The sequence below is a fragment of the Neopelma chrysocephalum genome, unplaced genomic scaffold (assembly GCF_003984885.1).
Source record: "Neopelma chrysocephalum unplaced genomic scaffold, ASM398488v2 Primary Assembly neopelma1_96687, whole genome shotgun sequence".
Classification (NCBI taxonomy): domain Eukaryota; kingdom Metazoa; phylum Chordata; class Aves; order Passeriformes; family Pipridae; genus Neopelma; species Neopelma chrysocephalum.
This window is the reverse complement of record NW_020925332.1, coordinates 611,640-632,562: the sequence shown is the minus strand read 5'-3', so window position 1 is coordinate 632,562 and position 20,923 is coordinate 611,640. Positions and strand designations below refer to the sequence as shown.

Below are 20,923 nucleotides of genomic sequence, written 5' to 3'. Positions count from 1 at the left end.
GTTGGGAGCAAGGAGAACCTGAGAGCTCACTTTGCCTTCACAAAGTCCCCGCATCACTCTTCTGGTCTGCCCATCCTTGGAATGGCAGGAGCAGCTCTCTGGTGGGACCTTCTCCCCGTGAACAAGCAACACAAAAGGCACCAAGAGATACGGTGCAGGGAGCAGGCTGTGGAGTTGCACGGATCAGGCACATGGCTCACATCCCCAGCCCGAGCAGAGTGTGTGTCACGGGTCTGAAAAAGAGATGTTGGAATTTTTTCCCAACGTCTCCCCCTCCACCCGTTTCTCCCGGGATGGGGCGGGGGGGGGGGCAGGCGGAGCGCTCTTGGGAAATGCTGTTGCCGCGGGGAGAGAGGGGGGAGCCCTTTGTTCGGGGGCTTTTGGGTTCGGTCCGCGGACCGGACAGAGCTGGGAGCCCTGTTTCAGCCACTTCCTTTTCTTCTCCTGAGAGGAAGGGGTTTTTTTCCCCCTACGAGGCACCTCGCAGAGGACGACTGAGAGAGAGAGACCGGCCCCTCTCAGGGCGAGGTATTCAGTTTTCGGGACTGCCTGTGGGAGAAAGGACTCCTTCATCGCTGGCTGCGATGCCATCGGCTGCTGGCTGCTGCGGGCACACGTGGCTGCGAGCGGCTGTTGAACTGCCGGCACAGTCCTGCCTTCCCCCCTGCTCCCCCCCGGGGAATTGGGTCTTTGTTTTGTTTCTTCTGAAAGTTTTTGATCGCACCATTTGTAGTTTATTCAGATTTCGTTAATAAAAAGCTGGTTTTTTTTTTCCTTTTCCACACTTCCACCTGAAGTTTCTTAATTTCTAGGTTGTAATCTTGTTAAACTAAGGCAGTGTGTTTCCCTCCCTGGGTGCTGCCTGATGGGGTCTGGCTGTTCTGAAGGACCCCCAGCTTGCAGCCTCTACATCACCAACCCTCTGATTCCTGCCAGCCCCTGGCAGAGGCTCCAGCACCCACCAAGGGTGGGAGGGCTGGTCAGGGTCCACCCTCTCACAGCTGCAGCTCCTGGCTGAGGCAGTGCCCAGTGCCAAAGTGGGGGCTGATGTTGGGTTTGGGAAACGGAAGAGGGATTTCCTTCGCTGAGGAAGCAACTGTGGCGTAAACTGGAAAGCTTGCCGGGTTTGACTGGAAATCCTCGTGCACAGGAGGAAGGTCACCTGGATGGCAAAAAGTAAACGTGCAACTACCAGGAGCAATCTCTCTACAGATTCATTCCTGGAGGTTGATTGATGATATTTGTCCCAAATTCGTGACAGAACAGGGTAAAATCTCTGCTGATGTGAACTGTCGCAAATCCCTGGCAGAGAGGAGTGAGAAACCTGGTGAATTTGATGAGTGAGAACCAAAGCGTTGACACAGCCAGGGTGACCCTGGGGCTGGCAGCTCAGACCACCTCCCAGCAGGGAGGACAAGGCAGGGGAAGAGGGGAGAATTGTGTGGAGGGGTTTCTGTGTTGAGGCCACGCAGACACCTCCCACACCGCCGTGGGAGGGGGGGGCTGCAGCAGTGGAGGTGCCACACTGGCTCTGTGCCACCTCAAGGGGTCCCTTCCTGCCCTTTCTGCCCAGCCCAGATGGGGATCAGAGGAAGAGGCACAGGGAGGAGGAGCCACTCAGGGTGAAAGGGCTGGAAACTTCACAGGCCCAGTGTGCATGGGCTGGCTGCCCGAGTTATCAAGGAGGTTGTGAACACTGTCTGTAAGCACCTTCTTAGAGAGAAAAAAATTTGACAGATGGGGCTCCTGGGTGCAGCAGACAAACTTAGAGCATGACCCAGCACCTAGAGCATTTTGGGCCAAGGCTTAGTCAGCCAGAAGCAGAAACGTGTTCCCTGGGACAACCAGTAGGAGCAGCCCATTTCTCACTGGATGCTGCAGTCCCCACACATCTCAGGTCAGCTGTGCACACCTCTCCATGTCTTGCAGCCTGGAGCCCTGCTTCAGAGAGCTCCTGGAAAATTTGTTCCTGCAAGCACTAAAAATTTCATCATCCAAGACAGAAAGACTCATGGGAAAAGTAATGTTAGATGAGACCAAAATCTGAGTGGTAAAATAACCACACAGGAATATCCCATAGCTTTCTTTGCAAGTGAGGGTATTTACCAGCCTAAAGTTATTGCTCCTTCTCATCGTCTCAAAACCTCCTGGCAAACACAGAGGCAGGGACCACATCTCCAGCTGGCATAGACTGACTCTGCTCCAGATCTGTGCTAATACCCTTGTTTACACATGGCCTGACACACTCTTAATGCTAACGAGTACATAGAGGCCTGCAGTTAGATGTACTACACAATTACACTTGCAAAATAAGAAGGAAAAATAAGCTAGTACTAAACACTGATATGCACATTTTTTTCAAGCACAAGTGACATGTGACAATGTGGATTTGCCTTCTGAGGTGTCAGAGTTTAATGAAGTAGGAGAAATCCTGAGGAGAGTAGCACAGGACTTAGATTTCTCCTTATGAGGATTAACTTCGTACCCCTGTTTAGGAAAACAAACATTTTCTGCAGCTATCCAGGTTATACAGCTCGGGATAGCCTTTTACCATCGCTGCTGTATTATTTTCTCCTTTACTGGCCTGCTCCTGTCAATAGGGCACATGTTCATACTTGGACCTGCAACCCCGTGGGTCACAAGGCTCCGAGGTCCTGGCAGGGACAGGACCCTCGCTGTTCAACAACCTCTGGGAACTCCAGCAGGAAAGTTTATTGTGCAGATGCTGAACATCCTCCTGCTCCAACCTTCTGTCTATCAGAGATTGGGGTCACAGGACAATTCAGGCTGGAAGGGACCTCAGGAACTCTCCAGACAACCCTCTGCTCACAGTGGAGCCAGCTATGAGATCAGACCAGGACACTGGGCTTTACCCAGCCTGGCCCTGGGAGCTCCCAGTGATGGAGGCTGCACCATACAGGTCTCATTTTGCACCAATATTGACTGCTGATGCAGTGCAAGTCCTTGAGACAGGGTCTAAGAGCAGAGGGTGGAACAGCCGATTTGCTTCCAAGCAGGTGACTTTCCTGCTCTTCCTTATGTATCTGTGGTCAAACCAACCAAATCGAGCAATCTGGAATCCCGGGTGGATCCTCTGTCGTGCCCTTCCTCTCCCCTCTCCATGTACACTATGTTCAGGCACAGTCATCCTCCCAGCAGGCTCTGCCAGACTTACATCACAATTAACGCAGAGTAACAAACTTGTAAACTCTGAGCAGATTTGATTTGGAACATGTTGATGTATTTGGCACCAGAAACTGGGTCACTGATTATATTCCCTCTATGCATCTGGTACTTGTTGTTCACTTTCTGCTGCCATGCCAGGAACACAGGTGCTAAAGATTGAACACTATCGCTCTGGATTTAAGAGTCTATGCTGCGTTTGGTGCACAATGTCTTAAACTTATCTTTCACCTGCTGATAATGCTATTAGGCAGAATTATTACTTTTTAAGGCTGTGCCTTTTCCCAATAACCCCTCAAAAGGAATGAAATCTTCCAAACAGATCCATGAATAGGCTAGAGGATGAAACAGGGAATTTAATCATAATGCTTGTGCATGGCTTTCAGACTGACATCTGTACATTAAGAATATGTAAAAATACCAATTTCATGCTCTGACAGCTTATTCCGCATTGATGGGGGATAATGGGGATAATGCCATGGGAATGCCAAATGTCAAAGCATTACATAATGCAAAACATTCACACACTGTCTCCTGGGCCATCACTGGTGGCTCCTTAAGGGAAATTTTCCAGCAAAAGGAGTTAAATAGAGACTGGAAGCTGCCAAAAGAAAATGGAAATCATGAAGTCAGAGCTAAGAACTACTGGCAATGCAGCATCAAGTCTTCCAGTACGTTGTCTTTGCTAGCTCTGAACTATCCTTTTGCTTCTGTCAAAGAGGAAATTCCCATTTCAGAAGCTGCAGAGAGGCCCAAAATGGTTTCCCATGGAGAACCTGAACATTCTTCCCACCACTATCCTCTTTTAAATAACTTATTTCTGGAAACTGTGGATGGCCAGAAGGGCAGATTCTCCCCTTAATCACAGAACCCTCAGCCCAGGGGGCAGCAGCAGAAGTGGTGTTCTCTGGCAGTGGCTGTCTAAGGGGCAAGGGGAGCAATTGTGTAGCTATCTCCTCCCTTCAGTGGAGAAGGGATGTTGCAGGTTTTGCCCTTAAAATGCTGAGGGTTCTCAGCTGATGGAATTCGGAGAGAGGCAAAACACTGTTGCAATTATTTTGCTTATTTAGTGAGAAAATTAGGGTGATCAAGGAAAGAAAACATGGTCTATATGGAAAAAAGGAAATAGGGTCAATCTGTTGTAAAATCCACTCTGTCCTTCAGCAACCATGCCCTACCAAACAGCACTGGCAGCACTTGGACCTGGAGCCTGGGCAGTTATCTGCTCTGCCAGAGAAGGCAGGTGAGCACAAAGAACACACTTCAGTGCCTAACCTCCACCTCCATCACCCTGCACAGACACTCCATGCTGCTCCCTTGTGCAGCTCCGTCTTTCCCCTCCTTTCACCATCTCCCTCTGCTTCCCAGCTGCTTCTCACTCCCTGCGGCTTTTTCCCAGGTTTCTATCTGTCAGTGCCTCTGGGCCTCTGCCCTGTCTCACCCTGGTTCTTCCCATTGTCAGCCTTTGTGGCTTCAACTTCATGGCATCCTTCCCTTCCCTCAGCCCGTGCCCCCCACTCCCCACATGCTCTTCTGGTCCTCCACAGACTCGAGCGGCTGAAACTGTAATTAACAAGCTTTGAAGCACTGTAGAGCTGGCTCTAAGGAGCTCAATAATTACACTCCCTTCCCTCTCCCGCTGCTCGGTTTGAAGCAAAGTGGAGCACTGGGAAGAGGAGGAGTGGATCAGGTGGGGGGTGAGAATTTAATTAACTTCTGAAGTGCTCCTGTCCCTGCCGCAGACAGCTGAGGATGATGATGGGCTGGGGCTCAGGAGGTTGCACAGGTCCAAACACGGTGTGATGACCGATGTCCCCATGGTCTGTGCCCACACCCGGTGGCTCTGGGTTCAGCACTGGCGATTTTTAAGCCATTTCAGTGGAAGTCTGTTGAAAGTGCCATTCCCGTGGCCTGGGCAATTCAGTTTGCTGATGCTGAAGTGGGAGTAAAGGTGGGAAAATGGCAACTGCGGTGGCAAATGTGAGCCTCCTCTTCTGTCCTGGTTCAGCTGTTCCTCATCTCATCACCCACCTCTGCCCAGCCTCTTGCTGCCTCCCTGCCCAGCATTTCCTGAACCGTTTCAACCCTTCTGCAGCTGCCACCCCTCCAGTTCCGTGTGAGGCCAGTGCAGAGGATGCTGCCTGATCCTGCCTGGCACAGCAGGGCAGGTCCACTTTTGAGCTTCAAGGAGAAGGAGTGGTTCCTCATATCAAAGTTCACTTATTTTACTGGATCAGGACAGACAAGAATGGAGTTCGTGTGCCCGGACACACAACACAAAAAACCACCATCAGTTGCAGCTTCTGGATGAAAACAGTGTGATTGTCAGGAAACAGCCTGTGAAAGTCAGAGGCAACTTCCCTGGGCACAGGTAACCAGAAGCAGTTACAACCCACCTCATTCCACAAGTGCAGATAAAAACACAGTTTGACAAGATTGCTAAGTTAGGCTCTTAAAAAGAAAGAGATCATTGCCTGCACACATTGAATTGACCTACTTGCATACCTATATCCTTCAGTCACATCCTCATGTTGTTCCACAGTAGAAGAAACATCACACAATGTTTCCACCATGTCTGGGACTCCTGTGACTTTCCTTAGTGATGCTCTTGGACAGTGTGGATCCTTCCAGCTGTGAATTCTCCAAGGAAAGCCAGGTGAAGCTGCAGCTCTCGGAGGCCATTTCACCTCACAGGATTGGCATCTTGCAAAGTTAGGGGCAACAGGAGCCAGCACCCTGACACAGACATTTTATTAATGTGTAATGCTGCTAAGGCTTATTCTAGATTCTTTCGTGCTGTTTCCTTCAGCGCTCAGAAACACACTTTGGAAAAGAGCAAAGGGAAATCATCATTTCAGGGTCCTTTCTGATGGCTACCCACCCCAGCGACAGAGCCCCTGCGGCCCCCTCGGTGCTGGGAGAACTGAGGAGGCTGAAAATCCCTCTGGTGAGCAGCACCAGGCTGGCAGAAAGGCTGTGCATTCTGGGGTGCCACCTGCCGGCACCTGGACCCCAAACTCACAGGTTACATCTCGGGGAAATTTCCCTCTTCCTTCCCTTTTTTTTTTTTTTTTTTTGACCACGGACGGGTTGCGGTGGAAGAACGACGGTCCTCACCGGGCTCCTGCAGGGCTGCAGGAGACCCAGACTGTCCCCGGGCAGTTGAGGCTGCTGCAAAGCCCCCTGTCCCTGCAACCCTCACAGATCTGCCCCCGGGCTCCCGCGGGCCCGTTCGTTCTCGCTGGGTTTGTGCAGCCCTTTGGTCTCCCTGCCCGGGGAAGGCAGGCAGGGAGGGGAAGGGCACCGTGGGGCTGCCGGGCAATGCCGACGGGCGTGGAGAACGGATGCTCCTTCCCTTGCACTGGCGCTGGTACTTTCGGTGGGTCCGGGCGAACGGCAGCGGGAAGATGATGCTGTGGTGGCCAGAACAGCTCCGACCCCTCCTGCACCCTCCGCAGGGATCCGCTGCCCGGAGCCGGGTGCGGAGGGTGCCGGTGTCGCAGGCACAGCTTCGGCAGCCGCGCTGTCCTCGCCAAAGGCACTTGGAACACACGGTGTCAGGTCGGCAGGAGAGAGGGTCGTTCTCAACCCCCCGCAGCCGTGGGGCCCGGTTCTGGGGTGCAGGAAGGTGCCTCCTGCCGCTCTGAACAGCTCAGGAAGATGTGGGCTGTGGAGGAGGAGGGGGCGTTCTCCGGGGACGGAGCGCAGCCCCCCCAGCTGAGCTAAGAACAGCCGGGGATGTTGCTCAGTACCCGCAGGGGGATGCCACCGCTTCGCCTTTCTCGTGTGAGCACCAGGACCTCAGGCTCCGTGCCGAGCTCCTCTCTCACGAGTGAGTCACCAGAGCACCAAAGATGGGATATTCAGGGGAGGAGAGGAGCGGCTTGGGCTGAACTCAGGTGCGTGGCAGGTAGAGCTTATCACTCCTCCCGAGAAACAGCTCTCAGAAGCAAAGGCAGCAGCAGGACTCAACTGGCTTGAGAAAGAGAGGAGCGCAAGGGTGAAAACGCCGGTAGCTGAGGGTCACACCTGAGTCACCCTGCACGGAAGGCGGGCACCTCCACCTGCCCCTGAGCAGCAGCGAAGCGCCCCGGGGCACGGCCGGGCTGCAGCGCTCCGATCCCTCCCTGCGCGGGTCGGGTGTGTCCCTGGAGCTGCAGTGCCCCGGGCACTGTGGCAGAGCAGGAGTCCCTGGGCACGGGTGACCTGCGCGGGACGCCTCGGGGGAGACGCTGACTTTCCACCATGACGCCACCAAAAAAAAAACCCCACTTCCTTCCAAGGGCAAATCTGGCGAGAGTGAGTTCTTGCAAGTGTAAAACACCGCTGTAGTCAGTGTTAAATCCAAACGCTCTAATCCTTCTTCTGCTGTTTTTATACATAAGAATTTTGTTTCTTGGAAGTGTTCTGAGGAAAGGTACCTGACCTGAGGTCTTTCCCCAGACATGTATTTTACACCATTTCAGTAGCTCCCTGGCAGGGGCTGATGGGGCAGGGCCTACTGGCCACTGCCCATCTCACCAGCCCAGCAAGGAGCAGGGCAGCCCCAACCATGGGCCTCGGGCACCTGCCCGGGGACAGGGACAGGCAAAGGCCACGGCAGCATGGCAGACTGAAGAGAGGTGTCAGGGTCAGGAATCTGGGGAACTAGGGTCAGACACAGCCCCGGATCCAGGCAGCCCATGAGTATCCTCAGGGTTCTGACAGCTGCATAACATTCTGCAGTTCCAGCTCATCCTTTAATCACCTTAACAGCATATGTTTTACCACAATTATTTATATGATATATTTGAGAATGTTTTGTAACATCCAGAGGCATTGTTTTGAAAGGTGTCATAAGATCAGAGCAAAGTACCTGTGGCCAGTAGCAGGTATCACAGCTATGCCAGGTTCTACTTGCTCTCTGCTAGAAGATAAAACCTTTCTTCTTGTTGGTCAGTTCTGCTCACTTCCTTCTGGACCCAGAGCCCAGAGGATCAAAGAAACACATCATTTCACCCTTCAAGAGGCACTTTTTCAGCCCACACATACGCGCCTGTGCTAGCGTTCCCAGAGGCAAATCACAGGCTGTAATTACATGCCAGTAATGTTGAAAATAGAGTACTAGCACTGCATTAAGGAAACCCCCGAAGTCTGAAATACCTACAAAAAAAAATGAGATGGAAAATGAAAGCTCCGGGCTCAGCAGACACGGCAGCACACACGTGTTTGTCTGCACAGGCAGCCCCGCCAGCCTCGGGGGAGCACGGCAGGGCAGAGGGGGAGCTCCACAGCTGCAGGGAGACCTGGCACACTGCTATCCCGGGTACAGCCTCCCCCAGCTCCCTGCATCCTCTCACTCGTCCCTGCTCACCTCTCCTGCTCCTGGGAGGCTCTGACTGACTCTGCTGCTGCCTGCTGCAGCTCATCCCACCTGTTAAGATCACAGAAGCAGCAGCACACCGTGCATACCCCGATGTGACACCATTTGGCAATATTAAATAAGGCGTCTGTTTACCCGTGTGAGGGTAAACATGCATGCACATATTTACATGGAGGTCCCAGGGCTGGCTGGAGGAGCTGCGTGTGGAAGGACAGCACCTGGAGGGAGGCAGTGCATCCCTGCTGCACGGGCACATGTCAGCAAGGGCAGTCACCACTGATTGTAAAGGTGGTTCCCAGCATCGGAGTGGTGTACTGGAGAGACTGGGACCTCTGGGAACTCACTGGTAAGAGACAGTGAGTGCAGACCTGTCTGTGCAGGGCTGCTGGGGACAGCGGGGCAGTCAGGGCTGCTGGGCACACAGGTCCAGCCAGGACTTGCATGGTGTGTGCACGCCTGTATGTACCTGCATGTGCATGCATGTGTCCATATAATGCTCCCAGGGCTGGAGCACCTCTGCTATGAAGACAGGCTGAGATAGACGGGGGTGTTGAGCCTAGAGAAGAGAAGGCTCTGGGGGTTCTTAGAGTCCCTTCCAGTGCCTAAAGGGCCTCCAAAAACGCTGGAGAGGGACTTTGGACAAGGGCCTGGAGTGACAGGACAGGGGAGATGGCTTCCCACTGCCAGAGGGCAGGATTAGATGGGGTATTGGGAAGAAATCCTTCCCTGTGAGGCCCTGGCACAGGCTGCCCAGAGGAGCTGTGGCTGCCCCATCCCTGGAAGTGTCCCAGGCCAGGTTGGACGGGGCTTGGAGCAACTTGGGCTAGTGTAAGGTGTCCCTGCCCACGGCAGGGGGGTGGCACTGGAAGGGTTGTAAGGTCCCTTCCCACCCCGTCTCCTCCCGGATCACGCTGCCTGCGGTGCGCGGCACGGACTCGGTCCCCGCCGCACACGGAGCCGCGGTCCTGGCACAGGACCCGGGCAGCGGCTGGACTGTGCTGTCGGGCTTGCAGCACCCCCGGGAACCGCCGTCCCCGCGCACCCAATCCTCGGTAAATTGTCCCCAAAGCCGCGCCCCCCCCCAACCCCTCCCCGGGCGGGGCCGGAGCGCGGGGGCGGGGCCGAGGCGCGGGGTGGGCGTGGCCGGAGCGGGGGGCGTGGCCGGAGCGCGGGGGCGTGGCCGAGGGACGGGATGGGCGGGGCGGAGTGCGGGGGCGTGGCCGGACGCACGTGGCCGGGGGCGGGGCCAGTGCGGGGCCACTTCCTGCTCCGCGGGTCCCGGCGCGGTCGGGACCGAGGGGACGCGTCCCGGGTGAGTTCCGGCATCGGCACCGAGCGAGGGAGTCCCGGGACCGGGTGAGTCCCAGTACGGGCTGCCGGCACTGACGCTGAGTGGGTCTCGGCGGTCAGTGAGTCCCGGTACCCGGCACTGAGCACCGTCACGCTGGCCCCGCCACCGCCCGGCCCCCCGTCCGTCCCGGCGGGCCCCGCTCCCCAAGGCCCCGGCCCCGGGGCCCCCCACGCCTCAGCGGCCTCGGCTCAGGCCCTCCCCGCCGGTCTGGGCCGGCCGGGCGGCCTCTGCCCGGGCGTGGTGTCCGTGTGTCTCTGGCGGCGCCGTGTCCCGGTGACTCCGGCGTGTCGCGGTCCCTCCGTCAGTCCCGGAAACGAGTCCCCGTTCCGAGCAGCCCCGGAGCTCCGCAGGAGGGGGCCGATACCCGCATGGCACGGCGTGTGCCCGGATCAGCGCCCCGCATCCTCCCCGGGCCGCTCCCGGTGCTCGGGAGTGCATCCCCCTCCCCCCGGGTCTCCATGCCTTTCCCTCGGGATCTCCATTCCTGATTTGTCCCGCCCACCAGACCAAATCCAGCCTTAGGATCCAAGGAAAAGCAAGTCTCCGTTACTCTTAAACACGATTTGGAAAATGGCTGAAGGGAGAAAAATCTTCTGAAAGGGTCGAAATAAACTTGGAATGTTTTGTTATTTTCCAGTGTTCGAGTGTGGAAGAGATATTCCTGTGGTCTCTTGAAGGCATAGCTGTCACTAGAAAAACCCCGACCTCTTCTCCAAAGCTTTTCCTCTCTATTTGCACTGCATTTAAAGAAAGACCAGAACAGTCACGTCTCCTCAAACACGCGGTAAATCAGCACAAGGATGGGGGTTGTTTCTCATGGTTTGGCCAAAAACCGCCATTAGATCATGAAAAATGAGGGCAGGGGCCCCAACTTACCTCCCAACACTTTTCAGTGTTCCACTGTGAGGGCTTTTCTACTCCACAGAGGCAGACACAGGTGACTGATGGCTGCACATCTCACCTGCAGCAGTGCAGGAGGGTTGTGCAGAGGAAACGAGGGGTTGGCAGGGAGAGGTGAGGTACCTGTACAGGAATGACATGAGAAGGACTGCCCTGGGCATCTTACTGCAAAGCCTTTCTGCAGGTATAGGACACCTCAGTGTCCAAACCGTCTTTGGGATTTTGCCTGAGGGAGTCACTGCCCGCACGCAGCTGGAAAACTGCTGTGGATGTTCTGATTAACTTGTTTGTGCTGTTCCTCCCTTCGGCTGCCTGGTGCTGCCACCAGCTCCTGCTGCTGCATCAAGTGCAGGACATCAGGGTTTTATTGGGCCAGACAAAAAGTGCTGTTGAGCAGGGTTTGAAAAAGATTCCCGCCACTGCCAACTGCAGCTGTTGGCAGTTTTGTTTGGAAATGGTTAAAAGGAGTTCAGATGCCTATGAGTTTTTAATTTTAACATCATTAGGCCTTTACCTGAGCTGTCCTTACTTAGGGGCTACCAGAGAGGCAGTCAGGTGCTTTTGAGAAAGGTTGTGCTCTGGGTTCACGTAGGAGTGGGATTCCCCTTGATGAAGGTATGGGGTTCTCCTGTGGCCAGAGGTTTGAAGTTTGGGGGTTTTTTTTAAAAGTTAGTCAGTTGAGTTCCGAAATAGGATGTGTCAGTCTGTTGTTGCTCTCCCTGCAGCCTGTCTTACCTATCAAATCAGGTAAGACTGTGCAGGACTAATATTTTTTTATGTGATTTTCACACTCAGACATGAGGGGTGTCTTTGTGATAGTCCCTTTGGTAGCGAGATAGATGTGGCACTTAGGGTCATGGTTCAGTGGTGATCATGAGGGAATGGTGGGACTCAATGACCTTAGGGGTCTTTTCCAGCCAAAACATTTCTGTGGAAAGAGATGATTGCCCACAGTCTTCGACTGGCAAAAGGGAATCTGAGTTCCAGTCAGGTCTTTCTCTGAATATCAGTATGAAGCCAGTGAGAGACTGCTTCACTGTGGCAGTCTGAAAAACAGCACAACTTTGTCTGTTGAGCTCCTCTTCCCTTCTTAGAGGCTGTGTTTGTGTCTGCTTTGATGCCAGATCCCTGACACGGCTGTTTCTCACTCCTAAAGAGGTGGTTGTGGCTGCAGCCTGAGTGTGAGGATGCTGACCAGTGGAACTGAGTGTCTTCATACCGTGTTGCAGTGCTTAAATTGGATGTTTCTTGTTTCCCAGTGGCCTGCTGTACCTGCTGAGCAAGAGGAAGAGCCCTTCATCATCCCAGTCACGTGTGGACCTGAGAGGAGGAGGAGAAGGAGGAGCCATTGTTTGACCTGAGCTTCTGGGGAGGATAGATCAAAGTGAGTGTAGTGCTTGCTGCCTGTCCACGCTGTTGGCTGTGCTATGAAGAGTCTGAGTCAGCCCCTCAGATGCTTGAGAGCCATCAGTCTTGTCCAGCTGCATACTTTTGGCAATGGTCACTACTTAATGACTTTATCTACTGGGTAACGAGGGCAGGAAGGAGTGCTTGTGTTCAGTTGGCTTTTTGAGTGTCACTAAAAATGGTTAATTTCTTATATTACTGAAAGTCTCTTTCCTCATGCCCCATAACCACGGGTTAATCTTATGAACATGCTTGATTAGAGCTTTATTCTCGCCCCATGGATGATCTGTTTGAAAAGGTGACCCCATGTGAAGTTGAGAAAAATATTGAAGTTTAGGGGCTTCATTTAGTCTGTCAGATGCTTTTTTGTCTATTTTTTTTCTAACTACAACTGTTCAGGTGACCAGTGTTTAACTTTTTCTTCCTGTCTACAGCCTCCAAAGCTAAGTAGTGCTATATAGTAGGTTTATTGCATCTGTTATCACCTCAATCTTTCATATTTTATTTAGCCTATTAGGTTTTTTTTAACCTAGGAACCTGGGTGACAAAAGCAGAGCCTTCACAAAAAGAGCCTTTGGGTTCTTTAAATACCCTCATCACACAAATTGCTTCTATACAGAGCTCACAAATCTGAATTTTTTTACATGCTTATGAGTATGTGTATTCAAACATTGCCATGGAACTTTCTTCCACAACCAAAAAACCGAAATCTATCTAACAGTTTTCAAGTCTAAAAAAAGCTTGTTGTCTTCCCTGGGAGTAACTGTAACACAGAAATACAGGCAGACTTTTCAGAGGAAGCATTTCCTCTGCTTTGTGCATCATGTGGTCATGTACATGAAGTAAGGTGTTCTCTGAATGAGGCAGAGTGACTTTAGGATGTCTCTGTATTGCCTGTCTTCCCTGACAGAAAGCAGGTAATGAGCTCTGTACACCCTCGCCCTTGGGCAGGGACCACAGGATGGCTGAGGTAGGAAGGAGCCTCTGGCATTTTCAGCCCTCTCACTCAAAGCAGGGTGACATGGAACAGTTTTCTCAGGGCCATGTCCTGCTGAAGGCTGAACATTCTTGAGGATGGAGGCTCTGCAGCTTTTCTGATCAACATAGTCAGGTTTAAGTGAAATTCCCTGTATTTTGTTATTTTGTGTCCGTTGCCTGTCACCTTGTTACTGGACTCTACTTGGGAGAGCCTGGCTCTGTCACGTTTACTCGCCCCACCCCAGGTATTTATGGGCATGGGTAGATCCCCCTGAGCCTCCTCTTCCTGAGGAGGAGCAGTCCCAGGTCTCTCAGCCTCACCTCCCACGACAGATGCTGCAATCCCTTAATTATTTTAGTGGCCCTTCGTCACTCTTGCTCCAGTACATGGGTCTGTGTCAGAGAGCCCAAGCTGCACACAGCACTGCAGGTGTGGCCCTGGGAGTGGGGGGATGACCTCCCTCACATGGGAGCACAGAGCACATTAAATGCCACGTGCAGAAGCCAGAGTAGTTGAGCTGAAGCAGTAATTACAGTTAAGCAAATACACCCCGAAGTAACTTTTGCTGTTATGGGTTTGAGCACAGATTGCTGTTAAATCTGCTCTGTGTGATGTTCTGTCTACAGAGCTCTGTGACTCACCTGAGCAATTCCAAGTAGACCAGAGGTATCATTTGAAGGACTGTTTTGGGCACATGACCATTCTGATAGAACCTTTTGGCTTTTTGTAGACACAGACTCTTTCCTTTCCAGAATGTTCACTGGGTATGACGATGCTGAGGATTCTGAAGTGTACGAAGATGAGCTTTATCACGAGGAGTCATCCAGTGAGCAGAGTGTTGATAGTGAGGTGGAGTTCCATCTCTATAGCCAGATCCACTATTCCCAGAATCTTGGAGAAATCAGCATGCTGGGAACTGACAAAGAAGCTGAAGTTGCAGAAGTTGTGGGTCATAGTTCAGCTCTAACTGAGAAACAGGATGAAGACAAGAAACCTGTTTCTTGTCAGGATGAAGAATTCATTGATGGTGGTGCTCAGCTTTCAGATGACCCTGAGATCATTGTCCTGTCTGATACACCAGATGAAGTCAGCATCTACAAAAGCAAAGCAAAGAGGTCAAGAAGCTTTTCAGCTCAAGATAAAACACACATCCACCCTGTATCTTCCACGCCGAGTCATCCCAAAGCTGCTGGATATAATGCCCTGTGTCCCCCTGGATCAGGTGCAGGCATGCCAAGGCAGAGGAAAAGCACTGTTGGGGGGCCCAGCCCAATCCATCCTGCTGGAGCTGAGTCCATCCACGACGTGCTGGTGATAGAGGACAGCTCAGAGGAGGCGAGTGTGATCTCTGACAGTGAGAATGTCGAGAGCTGGATGCTTTTGGGAGCTGGTGCAGATGACAGGGATGGAGACATCATTTTGAACCTTGAGGGCTGTGCCACCCCTGCCAGCGAAGGTTAGTGCTTTTTTTTTTTGGCCTGTTTGTTTTTCTGTGTGAGGGACAATTTCTCTGCAACGATGCTGATGTCAGTGTTTGAAAAGAAAAATAAACAGCAAACTGGAGTGTGTGATGATGGATGCAATGCTGTGGTGAATGAAATGGCCTTTATTTGTGCCATTTCAGTACCTTTATTTCAGCAGCATGACATATGAAAGGAGAGACAGCATTTTTGCCGGTAGAAATTTAGAAGTAATATCAGAGTGGCTTGTATTGTGAACTTTCCAACCTTCCTGTGTATTTTGTATTCTTAAGAGCGTATAAAAAGTTCATATGTGCTAGACCAGAGACCTTGCAACTTGGGACAGGGATGAGTGGTCACAGGAGGGGCAGAAGGAGACCTGAGTGTTTCCCCTCCCTGAATTCAGCAGGTAACTGTCCCCTCAGGAGTCTGGTAGTTTGGGCTGTTGATCTGAAATTGACTGCAATTTCTTATGTGGGTTGTAAGCTAAATAATTCAGAGAGATCCCTCCCCAGCCACTGAGGCTAACCTCTAACATTTTGGTGTTTTACAAAATACTCTTCCACATCACAGTGAAGAAAGTCAGTAAACGTGTCAGTGCGACAGAGTGTAGGTGTTGTGTTTGTAATAACCATGCAGTGTGAGACACACCATGTCACTAGCAACTGAAAACTCTGTTAGATGATCAACCAGCACCTGTTCTTGCCTGCCAGTCTCCTGGAGCACAAAGATCATTCCCAGGAACAGCGTCCCCTGCCAGGCTGAGGGAAACCACGACCCGACCAGGGGCTGGAGAAGGAAATGAAAGTTTATTCGTAAAGTAAAGTAGACCATACTTTAAAAGAAGTTTAAAAAAAAAAAGTACACCATAATTTTACTTACTGCACATGTAAGTGAGGCAGTTTGGGGTGAAATGGAACGTTCTGCGGTGCTGACACCAGTGGAGTTTTTTGTTGGGGTGTCTGTAAATGGTGCTGCTGTTCAGGTGCTGCTGCTGAGCTGTTTGAGAGGAGAGAGCTGAGGAATGGTCTTTGCCTTCTTTTCGGGTGAAACACACGTTTCAGGCCCGTAAATGTTTGATAACCTTCTGCTAGAGCTGTGTATGTTTTTGCATAGCCGAGCACACTGTCGTGCGTTCGGACCCCTGGCAGCCACACTGTGCTTGAAATTTATGTAGTTTTTTCCTCTCTGTAAGTCTTTAAAATGCAGTTTCTAAGAATTTCCTTGTGGGTGTGCCAGTGCTCACTGAGGGGAGGCTGTTAAAAACAGCACAGGAGGTTGGTACCAAGGGACAGTTTTGCTAACTTGCAGCATGTTTTTGTGACAAACCTCGTAATGTTTCTGATTTGTGGATCTATTCATGGATGTTGGCAGTAAGCAAGCCACATCCAGAGCAGTCAAGAGGAGCAGGATTTCCCCGTGCTGTATGAACGGGTCACGCTACCCAGAACCAAAATTGTTTCATTGAGGGTAGGCAATGTGAGCAGTTTTTGAGGTGTTTGAGTGGGAAGTCAAAGACGGCCACACGAGGCTCGTAAATGCGCCCGCTCTTTTCCTGTTTTGGTTTTTATTTTCAACGCTGGGCCAGAACCCTTTCCAAACCCCTCTGCATCCTGGTGGGTGGGAGTCAGGTAGCTCCAGAGCATGGAAGTTTGGTTCAGCTGCTCCTTTTCTAATACATGCAGTGATGGGGGTGCAAAGATGTAGGCTTAGAATAAATTGTGTTGTAGATATGTGTGTGTGATGAAAAGCCAAAAGAGCATCAAAATAGCTGTTAGGGAAGAAAAGCCATAAATCTTCCTAATGTACAGTAACCCCAATTTGTTTATTGAGCTTGTGCAGCACTGTATCTCCCATTGTATAGACTACAATATATAATATAGACTATATTATATAAATGGTCTTGTGGAAGATGTCCCTGCCAATGGCAGGGGCTTGGAACGAGATGATCTTTAAGGTCCCTTCCCATTCAGGGATTGTGTGATTCTATAAATGACTGCTTTGCTGAAACATGAAATAAAAATTTGGTGTTCAAAGGAATGCATTTTAAAAATACGTGTGTTGGCAAACTATCCTCTCAAAGATATTCTCTGCTAATTCATTTAAATTGTTTTGAGACATGCACAGTTCTGTTTTCAGGGTTTCTAAAGAATGAGATCAGGTGTTTTGGTGATGACATAGTATGTTAATTATGATTTTAGAGCCTATGGTGTCAGTAGGGGTGGTTGTAATGTACAGGGACTGGTGAGGCCTTGCCTTTCCCTTCTCCCCCAGAACTACCTGTGACTGTAGACGGGACAGACCTCCCATAACGGTGTCATGGTGTGTCCAGTGTCCAGTTTGCTTCCTGTGAAAAAGGGAACTGAAATGTGGACAGTTCCCTGACCGTGAAAGCAGCTGGTTGTGTCAGTTATTTGATGAGTCTGTTTTCATGTCTGAGTTCCTGAACAGAGATGCTGAGCTTCCACTGGAGTCCAAAACAACTCTTCAAGGAAAGGAATTGAGTGTACCTCCTTATCCTGTTCACTCCTCTACTCCTTGTTTGCCTGACCTGCTCTCGTTTAACAGCCTTATTATTTTTAATATTCACTGTAAACAGATAATGCTGTCCTGATGCCTCCAGTACACAGAGAGTCTTTTCCTCATGCAACCTTCCAGCTCCAGTCACCAGCGCCTGCTGTGATGGAAGGAGGTGTCCCTTTGCCATGGGACATGAGCTCTGGGCCCTTATGGCAGGTCAGGGTTCACTCTTTGTTCCTCAGCTGCCATCCTGCGGGTTGTGGCCCATCCCTGAGCACCAGTGTTCTGTGCAGAAATGTGAGCCTCCCTTCACCTCTCTGACCTGCTTCCCCGTGGCTCTAGGTGCCTTCCACATTTTATTTTTGCTTGTCTAATACCACACTAAGCCACGGAGTATTTGTGCCTGTATTTCTGTAAAATACATGGTTTCTCTGCCAAAAGGCAGGTACCAGTTTGTTCCCACCTGTCTGCCAGGAGGCTTCCTAGTGTGGCTTTCAGGAAAGTGTGGGATGATGCTGCTGGCTGCTCTGCTTAAAGGGTCCTGTCAGCTTCATGTGGTGTTTCAAAAATGGGTAACCCAGCAAATCTAGGCCTTTGGTATTATTTACCCCTCTTTTTTTTTTTAAGTTTAAGTCCAGAAGAAAGTGTGCAAAGAAAATCATGACAAACTGTGCTGTGCACTAAATGCAGATAATTAATTTTCAGTGTCGGAGAGTTTCCAGGTCTTTGGAGGAGGGCTCTTCCCCCCACCCCTTCCTTCCGCTTTGCAGTAAGAGTTTATAAGATAAGAACGTTAATCTCCTGCAGTTGGAAGTCTTTCATCCATTTCTTCATTAAAACCTTCCTTTTAACATATTTCTTCCCCCACAAATAGCTGCAATCCTAATCTCTACTTCCTTTTTTTTTTTTTTTTGGAAAGACAGTTTTCAGAGCTGCAACATTGATGTCCAGCCACTAAGGGGTACAAAAACCAATTTATCTTCTCCCTGTTTTATCCTTTGCCCACTTGGCCCCTTCCTCAGGGACCAGGGGTGAGTGTGATCCCATTCTGGGCTTGGCAGGTTTGTGGCATGTGGCTGTTTTTAAATCCAAAGTACACCTCCAAATCGAAAAAGAGAAAAAAAGAAGTGCGTTTGAACATTTAGTGAATAAAACCATGAAAACATGCCTAAAATGAAAAATTAACTTCAATGCATTTTGTTTCTGCCTCTTCCCCAAAAAATCATGTAGGAAGGAGTTCTGTTCAGCAGCAGTAACCACAGCTTCTGGAATCAGAATGGAAATAGCAATCTCTGACAAATTTGGCTTATTTTTTTATTTCTGTCAAAAAGGAAGTGCCCTTTGTGAACTATCAGAGTTTTAAATGGCTTCTTAATTTTATCTTAACTCTGTAGGACACCACAGAAACCATAAAAAAATCTCACCACATCTGTATTTCTTTTCTCTCTGTGCTGTTATTCAAATCCCTCAGTGTATTTTTAAACAGTGAAAAGATGTAAGCTTATTTCTAAAATGACAACAAAGTACAGGGAATTGTGCCTTTCCTCTTTAACTTTCCCTTGACAGCTGGTTTTGAATGGTGACCTTTGAGCAATACAGTGCATTGTACGTTTTTGTTCTGGAGTCTTGTGATTTGTGGTAACAACTTACTTTTTCCTTCAAAAATGTCCGCAAGAAATTTTTCACAGGCCACAAAAGAGCTCTGTAAAGAGTCACACTTCCCTCTGGTTGTTGGATGCCCAGGTTGTGGAATCGGTGGATTCACTCTCAGCCGAAGTCGCTTTCAGAAGTAAAAAGATTTCTTTGTGACGAGCAGTTAAACGATCAAAAGATCTTTGTTACTAACACCTCGTGGTGTTTGCTGCATTTCTTAAAAGCGGCAGGACTTTCTGGTGTGGTCTGTGTACCTGATGGTCCTTGGTGTCCTCCCCAGGCACGTCCCACCCTCTCATGTCCCTCCTCAGCACAGCCAGGCCCTGGGGCTGGGTCCCTGTCAGAGGGACAGATGGACAGACAGACAGACAGAGGGTGCCAGGTCACACTGCTGCATGTGAAGCAGAGTCCAGTTTTTGTGTGTATGAGCTGCTGAACCCCTTTATGAGTTTGTGTCCCCCAGAACTGCGCCCTGCTGAGCACCGTGATTTGGGGGCTTTCCTGCGATTTGGTGAGTTTTCCTCTCGCTCGCCTTTGCTGGAACCCTGCCGTCATGGAAATGTGGTAGGAGTGGTTTGTGCATGAGTTCCTGCAGCAGAACACCCCCTGGAGCAGGAATCAGCAGTGGGAATCCACCTACCCCTTGGAAGATACAGCACATGCATATGGATATTTTGATTAAAGAAAAAATCTTAATCTTCTTCACCGTGTAGTGTGGATACACTCAAATCTCTTGATTATTAAAGAAAAAAAATTAATAAATCTAATAAAGTTCCTTTGCAAATCTGAAGAGATTGAGCCTGAGCACACCTGCAACCTGAGCAGCCCCTTGTATCCGTCACTATTGTGGACCTGGGCTCTCATTTAAATTCCCCCTGGCTTAGGATTGCTGACTAGGTTTTCCACAAGAGTGCCCATGCTTACGTGGTCATACATTCTGTGTGACTTTTTCACTTTTTTCTCTCTTTTTTTTTTTTTTCTGTTCTGTTCATTGTTAAAAGGGGATTTTTCCCTCCCCCCAGTCCTGTTATCAGTTTGATCTTTCTTCCTTGTCCCTGTTCCCTGGGGTTTCTTACAGATAGTTACAAACTCTCATAACTGCAATTGATTTTTTGAACACTGATGGAAAACTGATTTAATCCTTCCTAAGGAAAAGTTCGAGGCGTTTAGGCAATTAAAAAATGCTGTAGAGAGTATACTGGAGACAAAGGTCTTGGGGGGGAAAAGGTAAGTCTGAGGTGAGCTTCCAGGTGTAGTTGTGTACTGAGGGGGACAGAAACCTGACTCTGTGTTAGGGGTGTGTGGTCACTCACGTTACATCTGGAGGAGATGCAGAAGTAGCTCCTCAGGCTGCTGTAGTGCCTGTGCAGGTACACACACCTCCAGGGCACGGGCTGGCAGGCCCTGGGGGGATGGCAGTGCTGGTCTTCATGCTCTGTTAATGTATATAATTGGTATTTCTGGTATCTGTAGCTGTTGAGCGCTGTGTGCCTTCCATGACCTTCCTCCAGTGGCTTTTTCCATGGGAGAACTGTGATTGCAGGGAAGAGGCTGGAGTGCATAGGTGCACATCCCGTGTATGGGTGCACACCCCTGCTCTTTTGTTGAGGGTCTCCAGTTCACCAGAGTGTTTCCCTCCAGCGTGGAAGTTTTTCTAGCTGTGGAATTTAGCTTTAAGCCATTTCTTTCTGTGTGGAAATTTTTAGCAGTGGGAAGGTTTCCTACCTGCCAGGCTCAGCCTCTGCTCGCTCTCCATGGTGGTGTTTGACTGCTTTTCTAGTAAAGCTTTTGCTTTAGTCTCTGATTAGTCTCTGATTTCACACTCAGTGTGACAGTCCCAGCTATCTAGAATATGTCTTTTGAGGCAATGACATTGTTAGCAGTGAGGAAAGAAGAAAATAAAAGCTCTCTCTTCCCGTTCCTGGATGTTTTGTGGTAGATGTCTGATGTGTGCCTTACCTTAGCAAGACTAATGTGTCCCCCACATGCTGCTGAGAACCATGTGCACAGAACCAGCTGCCAAGGTGTGTTCTGTCACTCGTTTGGTGTGTTCTGTCACTGGTTTGGTGTGTTCTGTCACTCGTTTGGTGTGTTCTGTCACTGATTTG

At 50.4% G+C, this 20,923-nt stretch overlaps 1 protein-coding gene across 1 annotated transcript in view; it reads left to right on the top strand.

The window, feature by feature from the left end:
• Window positions 1–9,796: 9,796 nt before the first annotated feature.
• Window positions 9,797–20,923, top strand: part of ZCCHC7 (zinc finger CCHC-type containing 7) — an 85,802-nt gene continuing 74,675 nt past the window's right edge. Inside the window, exons 1-4 of the mRNA XM_027709096.1 lie at window positions 9,797–9,901; window positions 10,534–10,680; window positions 12,056–12,180; window positions 13,935–14,638. Coding sequence (XP_027564897.1) covers window positions 13,936–14,638 — 703 coding nt within the window. The 5' untranslated portion in view covers window positions 9,797–9,901; window positions 10,534–10,680; window positions 12,056–12,180; window position 13,935. The remainder of the gene's footprint in view (window positions 9,902–10,533; window positions 10,681–12,055; window positions 12,181–13,934; window positions 14,639–20,923) is intronic.